The sequence below is a fragment of the Epinephelus fuscoguttatus genome, linkage group LG14 (assembly GCF_011397635.1).
Source record: "Epinephelus fuscoguttatus linkage group LG14, E.fuscoguttatus.final_Chr_v1".
NCBI lineage: Eukaryota > Metazoa > Chordata > Actinopteri > Perciformes > Serranidae > Epinephelus > Epinephelus fuscoguttatus.
Window position 1 is genome coordinate 2,083,846 of NC_064765.1, and position 12,902 is coordinate 2,096,747.

A 12,902-nucleotide genomic window follows, 5' to 3' on the forward strand; every position below is an offset into this window, starting at 1 on the left:
ACCAAAATCTAATCAGTTTCCCAGACTTAACGTGGATGTTTGTGCCAAATTTGAAGAAACTTCCTCAAGGTGTCCTCGAGATATCGCATGCGTGAGAATGGGATGAACAGTCAGTTCATCCCCGGGTAGACGTTTGTGCCAAATTTGAAAAAAAAAAATCCTTTATAGCATTCTTGAGATATCACGTTCACAAGAATGAGACGGACGGTCAGACGGACAACCTGAAAACATAATGTCTCTGGCTACGGTGATCACTGGCATTGAGGTATAATTAGAAAATGCGGACAGAGGGCGGAGTCTCTGCAGGAAGTGATGATTTAGAGCGGTTACTTCTGTGTGAGTCTGTTTTGTTTTTTAGGAAAATACAACTGAGACACTTTAAGATACTATAAATCTTAGTAAAGTTAGTAAACTGCTTTCTTCCACAGTGACCTGGAACAGCACCGCCCTCTGCTGGTCTCACAGTGGAACAGCACCGCCCTCTGCTGGTCTCACGTGGAACAGCACCGCCCTCTGCTGGTCTCACAGTGGAACAGCACCGCCCTCTGCTGGTCTCACGTGGAACAGCACCGCCCTCTGCTGGTCTCACAGTGGAACAGCACCGCCCTCTGCTGGTGTCATAGTGTAAACCCACTGGTTGCTTGTTAAAGTTGTGTTATTGAGTTCACAGGTGTTTTTATCCCGACGTTGACTCTGTGTTTCTTTTATTCCCCCTGAGACGTACATAACCTCTAAATCCTCCTCCTGTGTGTTCTATCATTTTTAACGTGCCGTCCCCGGTGCCTCGTTTTTGGAAAATGCACTGCGTGTCCTTGATTGCAGAGTACACAAGTTTCAAAGAATACGCCTTGGGTAATGCTAAAAATGGGTTTTATTTTATAAAACAGAAAAAAGGAGAAGATCAAAGGAACTGATGTTGGCATCCCGACAGAAGCCCCCCCCCCCACCCCTCGTCTATAAATCCTCGCTCTGGTTTTGGATTTTGCTGCCAGCACAAAAACTGGGAGGCTTTTATGAGGCCGGGAGGAGGAGCAGGAGAGTCTGAGGCTTCACAGGGGGCCGCTGTCGGAGGTACAACAGATGTTCACAAGGTACAGGAATACATTTGTTATTTGTTGTGTCTGGATGTTTCCACTGTCGCTCATCATTTCCTGTTTCACTCTGTATTCTGCCAACATCTCTACATGTCTTTCATTTGGGTTTCTAACATTTCCAGTCACTTCCTGTCTGTTTGGTTCTCCGCAGCGTCTCCTGAATGATGACATTTTTGGTTCAAAGTGACATTAAACAGGTCCGACTTTGATCTTTCTCTGCTCCCTTTCTGCTGTTTGTTACTACGAGATGAATCAGACTTTGTGCCACACAACAACAACAACAAAACATCTCTGGTTCCTCCTACTCTTAAGGAACGAAGGTGCAGCAGCAGTCACAGCGAGGCAATAAAGCACTCTGAGATTCATTTACACAAAGAAAAAAAAGACAAGAGGTCAGGTGGGTTCCTCAAGGTCACACTGTGACATTTGGAGTATGGTGAATCAGATAAATCGCAGTCTTTGATGTTGACGAGGAGCTTTTCACCGGCCTCTTCAGCTGCACTCTTTAATCTGCCACATTTTCCTTTCCACTCTTCAATTTGACAAACAGGATTTGAACTGAAGCCTCCCACACAGTAAACAGTCAACAGTGAGCTGCAAGTGGCTGACGGAGATATTTACCACTCTGTGTGTGTTTACCACCTCGTGCAATCTGAAGCAGCAGCTGCCAGCAGTCCCTTCTTCTTCTACTGCTGCAGGAATGTCACCAGTGTTAAGCAAACAGTCGGCCTGCGTGTGTGAACGCAAACACTCGCAGCTCGCCGTAGTTAAACTGGAGGTCGGCTGCTCCGCTTCACTTGGCCATGTAGGCCACCACTTCCTTCTCCAGGCTCTGGGCGAAGCGGTGGTTGAGGAAGAGGAGCTGGCCGTGAGGAAGCAGGCGGCTGAGCAGAGCGTCGATGCGGTTGCTCCTCAGCAGGACCTGGAGGGAAAGTGTTGTTAGTGACGGCGTCGTGCAGAGTTTTTTACGACTGCAGTTAGTTACAGATGGTGATAAAACCCGTACGGCTGCAGTCTGCTTTCATTACTGTTGTCTGTTTTTCTTTAACGGCCGTTTGTGTAACGAGTTGTTGCTGTTGTTGAACATTTGGTTAGCGACGCTGCACTCAGCAACAGATCTGTGGAGGTGAACTCTCCCACTGACGTGATCTCAACGCCTTTAAACAGGATTTTATTTAAATGCAACATCATTACAGCTGCAGCAGGTAAAAACACCTGTTCAGTCCAGCAGACGTCACTCAGACAGGAGGAAACAGCGGATTAATACACATATGCTGGTCCAGGGAGTATTTGCAGCAGCAGGACTGTCTGATGGACGGAGTCAAAATAAACAACAGTGTGTGTGTTCATGGTAAAAGGAACATGTCACCCAGTGAAACAGTGACAACATTTACATGCACAAAATATTGTAGTTTTTACCCCAAAAGGAAATACTTCTATTTCTGCCACAGCGCTCGCTAACTTCAGTCGCTCATTAGACATTCTTGTCACCAAAACGTTGCAAACACTGAAGTGTATCACATGATTATAATGACGTTTAACGCAGCGCTGCAACTAGATTTTAAATGAGTAAAACAGGAACGTATTTCGAGCTCGGAGTAGAGCTGCTGCTCCTCCGCGTTGAGAAGGGGTCAGTTGGAGCCACATGTTTGAGTTGTGTGAAATGTATTCTCCCACCACTCCACTAGATGGCACTCCACTATGTCACTGGCTGAGGCAGACTGTGGTATTTAACTTCATCCCAGTCAGCACAGGCGTTGCTGATGTTAGGAAGCTAACTGTTTTCAGCTGTGCTCAGATTAAAATGTATATGACTGTATTTACTGGAAGTTAAACGGACATTACGGACACGGGTGAGGTAATAAACAAATAACAATACACAGCACTGGTAAAGACTGGGAGTAATTTTCTGAGTACACGTCCGAACATTTCAGCCAATTAGAAACCAGCAGCGGCTAAAGTACAGGACTAGTCTCTACAGGGTCAGCTGAGGTGGTTCAACATCTGATCAGGATCCTCCTGGGCGCCTCCTATTGGAGGTGTTCTGGGCACGTCCCACTGGTAGGAGGCCCCGGGGCAGACCCAGAACACACTGCAGGGATTATATATCTCATCTGGCCTGGGAACACCTTGGGGTCCTCCAGGAGGAGCTGGAAAGTGTTGCTGAGGAGAGGGACGTCTGGGGTGCTTTGCTGCCCCTGAGACCTGGCTTTGGATAAGTGGATGAAAACGGATGGATGGATAGGAATGAATTTCGTGTTTTGTTAGACCTGTTTTGGGGATGTTTATGAACATATTTTAAACAGTAGCCTGAATCATGAACATATTCAAAACTTCTCCAAAACATCTCCAGATGTGAAAAACTGTTTTTCTAATTTCTAACTTTTCCATGGATTTCATGATTGTGGGAACCCTGGGAATAACACGCTGTTTATACGACCAGGATCAAATCAGTAGAACTCTCACATTTGCAATAATTATGGAATAATATTGGACATGAAGACACAGTCAGTGGGTACATTTATATAATAAAACATAATAAAACCTATTTTGATGCAAAGAAGCAAAATGACACGAGCGGCTCCGGCCGTCCCCTTTTCCATATGTTGGCATGATAAACGATACGTTAGCGCACATTAATCGGAGTATGTGCAGCTGCAATTTTAGTGGAATATTCATTTTCATTAGCCATGTAAAGAGCTTATGATTTTCATTTCCAGAATAAAAGCTGGAGTATTCTGTGCCTGTGAGTGTCGTCAGTGGCTCATGGCTGTGGTTCTGTCACAGAGGAAGAAGATGTATTTTAGGCTTTAACTTCTGTTCACTGTTGAGTTTGGTCTTTTCATGGGATTTGTTGAATATCATCAGACTTATCCTTTAAGACCAAAATCATAATTGTGTCCCAAATAACAGTGTCAGAGCTGAACTCTCCAATTATAAATCTGCTCTAATCCCCGCTTCACAAACTGGCCAGCAGTGAGTCCAACACAGCCACTCACTCCAACTTGTTGAGTCCCAGCACAAGCACTGGTTAGAGACGAGTCAAGAGACTCGAGACTCGAGACCGACGTGTTCTTCAGCCAGAACTGTGAAGACACAAAGAAAGACTGTAGAAAAATAACCATGAGCACGATGTTTTAACGTGTCAGCTGGTCAGACGGCTGCTGGAAGATCGACAAACGTCTCGTTGTCCAGATGTTTTTACTGACGATTTTTCCTTTGTTGACATATTGGCACCCCCGGTGTCGCACCCCAAAAAATATCTGACAAGATGAAAATAATCTGGATGAATTTATCTCCTGAAGGTTGACTGGTCCACAACAAAAGACCGGCCACAGTCAAGCTTGGTCCGTGCAGTTGTGACGTCCAGATAAAAACAAGACTGAAGATCTAAGTTAAGGGTAAAGTTAAGGGATAATAATATTTCTCAGCCAGTCCTCTGTTGTCACACTGCTTCTAGTTCCTGCACATCATCATCATCATCATCTCAGCCTTCACACTGTGACAAACCAACAGTCACATCTGAGAAACCTTTAGTCCGTTTGTGAAAAACAGGAAAAGGGAGATTTCTCAGCTTTTCCTTCTTTAATGTGACGACACACTGCAAAGATTTAAAATGACTAAAGTCTCACATCTTAATACAACGTGAATTTTTAGTCACATTTTAAGATTTTAAAAAGACTGGAGATCTTTCAGGGTGCAGAAATTGACCCCATAGAGTCGCCCTGTGCTCTTTAACGCAGCTCTAAAAGGCTTCCTGGCTGTGCAGCACATATGTGAGGGAACATGAACACTGTGTGGTGCTCACCTCGCTGCCCTGCCCCAGCATGTGCAGGTGCTCCAGGCAGTGCCGGGTCAGGTTGCGCAGGGTCCCCTCGGCCAGCAGGAGGTTCTCGTGGGGCTCACAGACCAGCACGAAGCCCACACTCTGGACTCCCAGCCACAGAGCGCTCATCTCCTCAGAGAAGGGGTCACCGGCTCTCAGACGCACCACTCCGCTGTCGGCCTCCTGCAGGGCCAGCGCCTCCTCACCGGGCACCACCTCCACCAGCATCCGACCTGAAGCCTCGCGGGACAGAGAGACGGCGCTCCGCACCTGCCTGAGTCACAGACGACCAGCAGGATAATCAGAAACACAGACACATAAATACAGATACAGACAGGTAACCAGACAGGTAACCAGACAGGTAACCAGACATCATCTGGAGACTGAAGTTTTTATGTTTTGTGTGCAATTAAAGGTGCCTGAATATTGTGTCTGACCAGCAGTCAAAAATACTTCATTTACAATGAAATGGAGGAAAATAAAGTAAAAACTTGTCAGTTAGGCAGCCTCACAGGACGAAGCTTCTCCGCCCTCACACTGAGCCTCATGCTGCATTTTAACATTAATAACCGAGTCCACATTAATATGTGAGTGTAACTGAGGCCTTTACAGGACGCGTCAGTGTCCCTGTTTTTCCTTCATGCTGGAAAATGAATCTAAAAAACACCCAAATGAACTGATTGTGGCTGTTTGACATGCAGCGTGGGTCAGTGTTGGTGAGCAGAGATAATCAGCTGTTACAGGTCGTCCTGAGGGAGAGGAGGAAACTACACAAACACTGAGTGAAATAAATCCTCATTTACTGGAAACAAATGAGAGTCGAATGCAGAGAAGACTGACAGCCGCCCTCCTCTCGCCTCTTTACACCGAGCGCATCATGACATCAGCAGAGAGAGGAGAGAGGAGAGGATGTGTTATAGGAGGAAACAGGAAGAGGGAGCTGTTCGACTGAGATCAGTCAAAGAGTGAAGAGACGAGAGGGACTGAAGCGTTTAATCACAGAGAGAAGCAAAAACAAACAGACAGAGGGAAACATTCAATTCTGAGTGATAATAGCAATAAAATAAAATAACAGTAATGATAACACATCATTACTGTTATTATTGCACCTGTGGTAAAAAGTGTATCCTTGTTGTTTTGATACTGTCACCACACTGTGACAGCAACAGCAGCAATGACAGTAACATTATGCACAATTAAAGGCTCGTGAGTAAAAGTGCGTTTAAAGACGACTCTTGAAAATCTGAACGGTGGGAGAGTTTCGGGGCAGCGACAGAGAAAGCCCTGTCTCTAGGGACGCACCGATCTGATATCTGGATCAAATATCGGCCCGATATCATCAGAACAGATGGATCGGGTATCGGAAAATGCAACCTGTACCTGAGGAGATCCTTTCCCTTTGAATCTACTGCGACGCGAGCTACGTCACACGTCACTGGGGGGAAGGAGAGAATCTGCTGTGTGGAGGTATTTCACACTATTTCAACTGCTGCTGCACAATTGTTTATTTTTGTTATAGATAAATAGTTCATCATTGCATTAATCTGTTTCATCTTGTTTCATTTTATCTTAGGAAAGAGCTGTGTCGTCATCAACGCCTGATGCCTCCAGTCTTTTCTCTCCTACATGTAAAGGTATATAGCTTTCAGCTCAACCATGGTATCAGATCAGCATCAGGTATCGGCTGATACTCAGAGCCACAGCATCGGGATCGAAACTGAAAAAGCTGGATCGGTGCATCTCAACCTGTCTCCATAATATCTGTATATAATATCTGTATCCAGATGATTCAGACTGTCATCTTGACTATGTTCCTGTGTTCAAAGTGTGAAGACAAAAACAGAATGGTCCTAATTTAAAAATGGTGCCATCTGCTATCAACGTCTGCAAAAATGTCAGAGCCACTGTAGCCATGGTTTACTTTTTTATTTGTTTAAAGTCAGCAGCTGTCTAAAACAAAATGATATGCTTTTCTACATAAACTATGAAATCTATAAATAAACTATAAACTATTCAATTAAATGATTATTTTCTTACATTCTTTGATATGTTTGTTGATGTTCAGAAGCTAACAGTTCAGCTGCAGCTGAGGACACAAACACGGAGGAAGTGAAACCTGTGATCACATTAATCCTGACTGATCTCCTCTCTACAGTGAATTAAACAGGAAGAATAACCCATACTCTTTCTTCACGACCCCTGGAGTCCCTGTTTGGGAACCACTGGTTTAATCTATAAACTATATACGTTATCTTGTATCAGTTTATTTCTTCACTGATTATCTGTAAACTAACATCTTAAACGTCCGCAGCTGAATCAGCATTCAACACTATGTCCCCGGCTCACCTGGCCACCACAGCGGTCCTCTCCCTCTGCAGGAGCCGCCTCTCCTCCGGGTTCAGCTCCCGGTGCTGCTCGGACAACATGCCCTCATCTGGACCGAAGACCCGGGAGTACAGGACCCGGCTGTCCCCGGTACCGAGAGCAGAGACCGGACACACGGTGTGGATCAGGAACAACCGGACCATGTTCACAAGAGCGGAGATAAAACACTAAAACTCCTCTTACACGTCACCAACAGGCAGAACTCTGCTTTTTAAATGTTGTTACTGATGATTCACTTCCGCGTTGGTCAGCTGACCGCTCTCGGCCACCGTTGCAATGCGTTGTTTTAACCTCAAGATGGCGCTCCCATATTATATTATATTATATTATATTATATTATATTATATTATATTATATTATATTATATTATATTATATTATATTATATTATATTATATTATAAGAAGTAAGAATAAGGATATGAAATAAAAGTATGTAAATATAAAGCAATAAAATAAATTAAAATAGAAATGAAATGTGCATTAAAATAAAAATAATAAATGATTACAGTTGCTCCGGTGTAAAGAATAGAGATAAATAATAAAATAAAATAAAATAAAATAAAATAAATAAGATAAGATAAGATAGAATACAAATAAAAATAAAAAATGAAATATAATGACATAAAACAAAATAAAATAAGTAAAATAAAATAAAATAAAATAGTGTGCATTGTGCTATAGTGTTTAACCCTAGTACTTGAGATATTAAAAACTGAAATATTAAAAGTAAAACATATCATCAATGTGCTGAGGCTGTAAGTGTGAAAATGTAACTACAATATATACTATAGTAGAATTTAACAACAATAGAATTATGGTAAACATAAGAACTATGTACAGTTTATATTATATTATATTATTGTAATAAGAAATTCAGGAAGAAGACACATCTAATTTTATTTAAGAATAATGTCATTTTAACCAGATAACAAAATAAGTTTCTCTGAATCTTTGTGAAAATTGATGTCTACCAGTTAAAAGCTTGGGAAGGTGAAGATGGCATACACAGCTGCAATTATATATTTTTTACTAAAATGACAGAAAATACTTAAAAATGTCAATCAGTCTCTCCAAAAGTCTTCAGATTGCTTATTTTGTACAAGCAACACCCCAAAACATGAAGATATTTCATTTATTATGATTAAATACCAGAATATTAATTTGATTTGAGGAGCTGGATCCGTTGAATTTTTGTCATTTTTGCTCAGAAACATACTAAAGGAATTAAGTGATCTGATCAGATTGAGTTTAATTAAATTACAGGGAACCCAAATACCCAAGTCGATAAGACTGTGAGACAGAGTAGAGTAAAGAAGTAGACTGAGCGGCTGCAGAGAGGCTGAGTGAGATCAGAGATCAGCGAGTGTTTCAGGGTCTCAGCAGACAAACAGAGGCAGCTGTTAATCCAACAGCTGCTGCTGGTCACGCTTCTTTACTCTGAGAGGCCCTGCTCAGTGTGTGTGTGTGTGTGTGTGTGTGTGTGTGTGTGTGTGTGTGTGTGAAGAAGTGGCGAGAGGGAAAAGAAAGAAAGAAAACATTCACTCCAGCGTCCTGTTAACCTCCCCACCCTCTCCGCCCGGCACAGACCTGCTGCTCACACACTGGTACAGGACCTGAGGAAGATGCCTCTATTTGTCGGACGGATTTTACTTCTTTGTAGGATTAAAAACTCTTCCTCTGAATTCCTGCTCTGCTTGTGTCATTTTTGTAAAGCTGTGAGATGACAGCAGTGACACATGAGTGCGTAAGGTGTCATATTGGCTTCGGAGCTGGCAGTGTCAGTCCATCCACCACTTTGGTCCGGACTGACATAGCTAAAATACCTCTGGATAAGCGCTCCGCTAACTTGAATGGAGATAAAATTATTTTATCATGTGGCTCTTCTAGACTTTAAAAATGTTATCGGACTGAATGATTTAAATCCTGAGTCACTTCACAGGGGGTGGGTGCTCATACAAATTCAGACACTGACTTCCAGTCTCTTTGGGCTCGATGACATCACCTGACAGACTCAGATGTTGTCGTTTCACTGTTTGGACACTATGAAAATTGTCTCTAAGCCTGGTGCACTTCCTGGGGGCCTGGTCCCACTGGCTAGCTCGTTGCCGCCGCTCTGCACTGAGCTCATACGACAGACATCGTTGATGGTGGGACAGTGTTGTCATGGAAGCGTAGCACCCACCCTCCAGTGTCCCAGAGGTTAACAGTGTTAGCTGTGTTAGCACTGTTGCTGTTGTTAGTGCTGTTTATTGAGTTAGCACCATTAGCTCCTTCAATAATCTTCACCAGTTTAACTTTATCATATACAGTCAATAAATGCTTCAAAGAAAAGTTTGGGGCTGAGAGCTTGGTGAAGGCAGGATTTGTCACGCTGCCATCTTAGAAGTCGCCCCATTAGCACTGTTAGCTGCTAGCTGCTGGCTCAGCCACCTCCATGTTGAGAACCATGTGCAGACAATCCCACCTCTGACTCTTAACCATAGAAACACTCTGAATATCACATACAGCTCCTTTAATGCGTCTGATTTTGGTCAAGACTTTGTAAGCAAAGACGTAGCCGATGAAAATTTAAGATGTGATTAAAAAGCCAAATTTTGAAAGAAAAGTTGGACATTTTCTCATATCTGTACAATTATGGTTAACTTAGCTTAACATAAAGACTGGGAACAGGGGGAAACAGCTAGCCTGGCTCTGACCAGATTTTGTTGCCTTCCAACAGAGCCAGGCTAGCTGTTTGCCCTGTTAGGCTACCTGCTTTTGTGCTATGCTAAACTAACTAGCTGCCGACTCAGCCGCCTCCATTTTGAGGAGTATGTGCAGACAATCCTCCAGACTAAACCCCAGACACAGCTTTAATAATTATAGACCGGTATCATTACTTCCCCAATTTTCCAAAGTGCTTGAAAAGTTGTTTGTTCAAAAACTAGATAATTTCATTGAAAAAAATAAAATATTAAGTGAGAGTCAGTATGGTTTTCGGACAAATCGCTCTACTGCTCTGGCAATAATGGAAATAATAGAAGAAATCACAACAGCAATTGACAGAAGGAAATATACAATAGGGGTATTCATTGACCTAAAGAAGGTATTTGATACAATAGATCATTCCATTTTAATTGCTAAGTTGAATACTTATGGTGTGAGAGGAATCGTTCTTAATTGGTTAACTAGTTATTTATATAATAGAAAACAATTTGTGTATTTTGCTGGTAATGCATCTGAATGTTTGAAAATTGAATGTGGGGTCCCACAAGGTTCAGTTTTAGGGCCGAAACTTTTTATTTTGTATATCAATGACATTTGTGAAGTTTCTAAGTTGTTACAGTTCGTTTTGTTTGCAGATGACACTAATTTCTTTTGTTCAGGAGATAATTTAAAAACATTATCTGAAAGCATTGAAAGTGAAATGGTGAAACTTAAAATTTGGTTTGATGTAAATAAGTTATCATTAAATGTGATAAAAACTAAGTTCATGGTTTTTGCTAAAAGAAGTAAAGATGAAATTTCATTGTCCATTGATGGACTTAATATTGAGAAGGTATCAGAGTTTAAGTTTTTGGGAATCACAGTGGATGAAAATATGACATGGAAATCCCATGTATCATATGTTAAAAAAAACTGTCAGAGAATATTTTTATTTTGAACAAAGTCAAGGATGCTTTAGACTGCAAAACAATGAGAATGTTGTACTGTTCACTTATACTGCCTTATCTGAGTTATTGTGCAGAAGTGTGGGGTGATACATATATGAGTAATATAAAACCTTTGTTCATATTGCAGAAAAGAGCAATCAGAATTATCCACAAAGTTAAATTTAGAGAACATACCAATAGTTTATTTATTAAATCAGGGTTATTGAAGCTTACAGAGATAATAGAACTCCAGACATTACTAATTATGTTCAAAGCCAAAAACAGAGTTTTACCAGAAAACCTACAAAAGCTCTTTGCGTTCACTTCAGAAGATGAAAGTCATAGAAGAAGATTTGATTTTAAGCATCAAGTTGCTCGGACTACTTTAAAACAAATGTGTATTTCGGTTGTTGGTGTAAAAATATGGAATTCCCAACTACAGGATTTGAAAGGTTGTACAGATACTCATCAATTTAAAAAAATGTACAAATGCAAAAAAAATTGTCAATATGCACTTGAAATTTAAACCGGATGTTAATGATCAATTGATTTGAGCTGGTAAAAGTTTACTTTTATGGGATATTTATTTATTTAATTTATTCCTTTGTATTTGTTTTGTTTAATTGTTTTGTTGTTATTATCAAAGTGTTGTTGGTGTTGGCTATTGAAAATCAACTGTGTGTGATGTCAGACCATCTTTTCTTTTATTATTAATTGTTCAAGTAGGGGGCAGGCACATATAAGAATCTTATTTCTTCTCGCTGCTCCTTTCCAATCATGGAGGTGTTGATTTGAAAATGTAGAGTGCATGTGCAAATTCTGTTGTCCACTTTCATGTGAGGAACAAACAAATAAACTAAACTAAACTAAATAAACTAAACTAATGTCACATACAGCTTCTTAAATGTGTGAAATTATGAACAAATATGTAGCTGATGTTAATTTAAGATACAATATAAAAACCTAAATTTTAAAAGAATAGTTGGACATTTTCTCATGTTTGTACAGTTAATACAAAGCTAAAGCCAGCAGCTGGTTAGCTTAGCTTAGCACAAAACAGGGGAAAACAGCTAGCATGGCTCTGTTGGAAGAGACTGTTATCAATCTTTACATCTAACTTTTTGCAAGAAGCATATACCAAAATGTCCAACTATTCTTATAAGACAGGATTGTCTACTTTAGACTGAGGTCAAGTCCTGGTTTGATTTGTTCTCACACACTTAATGTTCGGTGTTGTTACATGAAGCTTTTCATGTGAAAAGGTGTGGAGGTATTTCTGCAACACCCACGTAGTTTGCAGGCTTCGCTCTGCAATAATAAAGGAGTGACTGAGCGTGATCACTGCAGGTAATGATTAATGAAAATCAAAATGAAATTCAAAGTGAAATTGAAGCCAGAGTTCACGGTCAGTGTGATCAGATATTCACTGTAGACGATCTGATTTCTAAAACTGAATTCAAATTCTCAAACCCATCGCTCGTGTCATGAAAACCACAAGAAAAGTCTGAGCAGGTTTCAGTGTTTTTGTTCTGTGAGTCATGACTCGCTTTGATGCAACAAAGCAGCTGAATAAGAGCAACAACAGGATGTGGGTGAAGGGGGGGTGATCAGGACCAATGACAGCGAAGCCCGCTTGTTTGAAATAAAGGAAGTTAAACACACTAACATGCAACTAAAATATCTTTCTGTCTGGTCTGCATTGTCAGCAGGGGAAATGAAAACATCCTGAACTTATGGGAAAATCATCGCAGCCTGCAGAGCATGTGCACACGCACAAGCAGGAGCAGAAACATGGCATCAGTGTCTAAACCTCAAAAGAGAAGTTCACCTCGCAAAAGCCAAACCCCCGCCCTTCCTTTGAAACCACGGTGTTACCCTCCGTGTTTCACCGCCCTCGCCAGGTTGTTAAGACCTTGTTTTACTGGCGGGTTTAACAGTTTGCTGTCGGTGTCAGCAGGTCAGAG

At 41.4% G+C, this 12,902-nt stretch overlaps 1 protein-coding gene across 1 annotated transcript; it reads right to left on the reverse strand.

The window, feature by feature from the left end:
• Positions 1–947: 947 nt before the first annotated feature.
• On the reverse strand, positions 948–7,531 carry ap5s1 (adaptor related protein complex 5 subunit sigma 1). Its single transcript, XM_049596157.1, has 3 exons — positions 7,267–7,531; positions 4,903–5,194; positions 948–2,016 (listed from the first exon to the last, which is right to left on the reverse strand). Exons 1-3 carry the CDS (start codon positions 7,446–7,448, stop codon positions 1,888–1,890), a joined length of 603 nt encoding a protein of 200 aa, XP_049452114.1. The 5' UTR covers positions 7,449–7,531; the 3' UTR covers positions 948–1,887.
• Between the last annotated feature and the right edge of the window lie 5,371 nt (positions 7,532–12,902).

What these genes read in the sequence shown, in the direction of transcription:
- ap5s1 (XM_049596157.1), bottom strand. Translation starts at nt 7,448, where the DNA reads ATGGTCCGGTTGTTCCTGATCCACACCGTGTGTCCGGTCTCTGCTCTC. An exon ending in AGGACCGCTGTGGTGGCCAG is followed by an intron (nt 5,195 to 7,266) that starts GTGAGCCGGGGA and finishes TCTGTGACTCAG; the next exon opens with GCAGGTGCGGAGCGCCGTCT. An exon ending in TGCTGGGGCAGGGCAGCGAG is followed by an intron (nt 2,017 to 4,902) that starts GTGAGCACCACA and finishes CTTTCCCTCCAG; the next exon opens with GTCCTGCTGAGGAGCAACCG.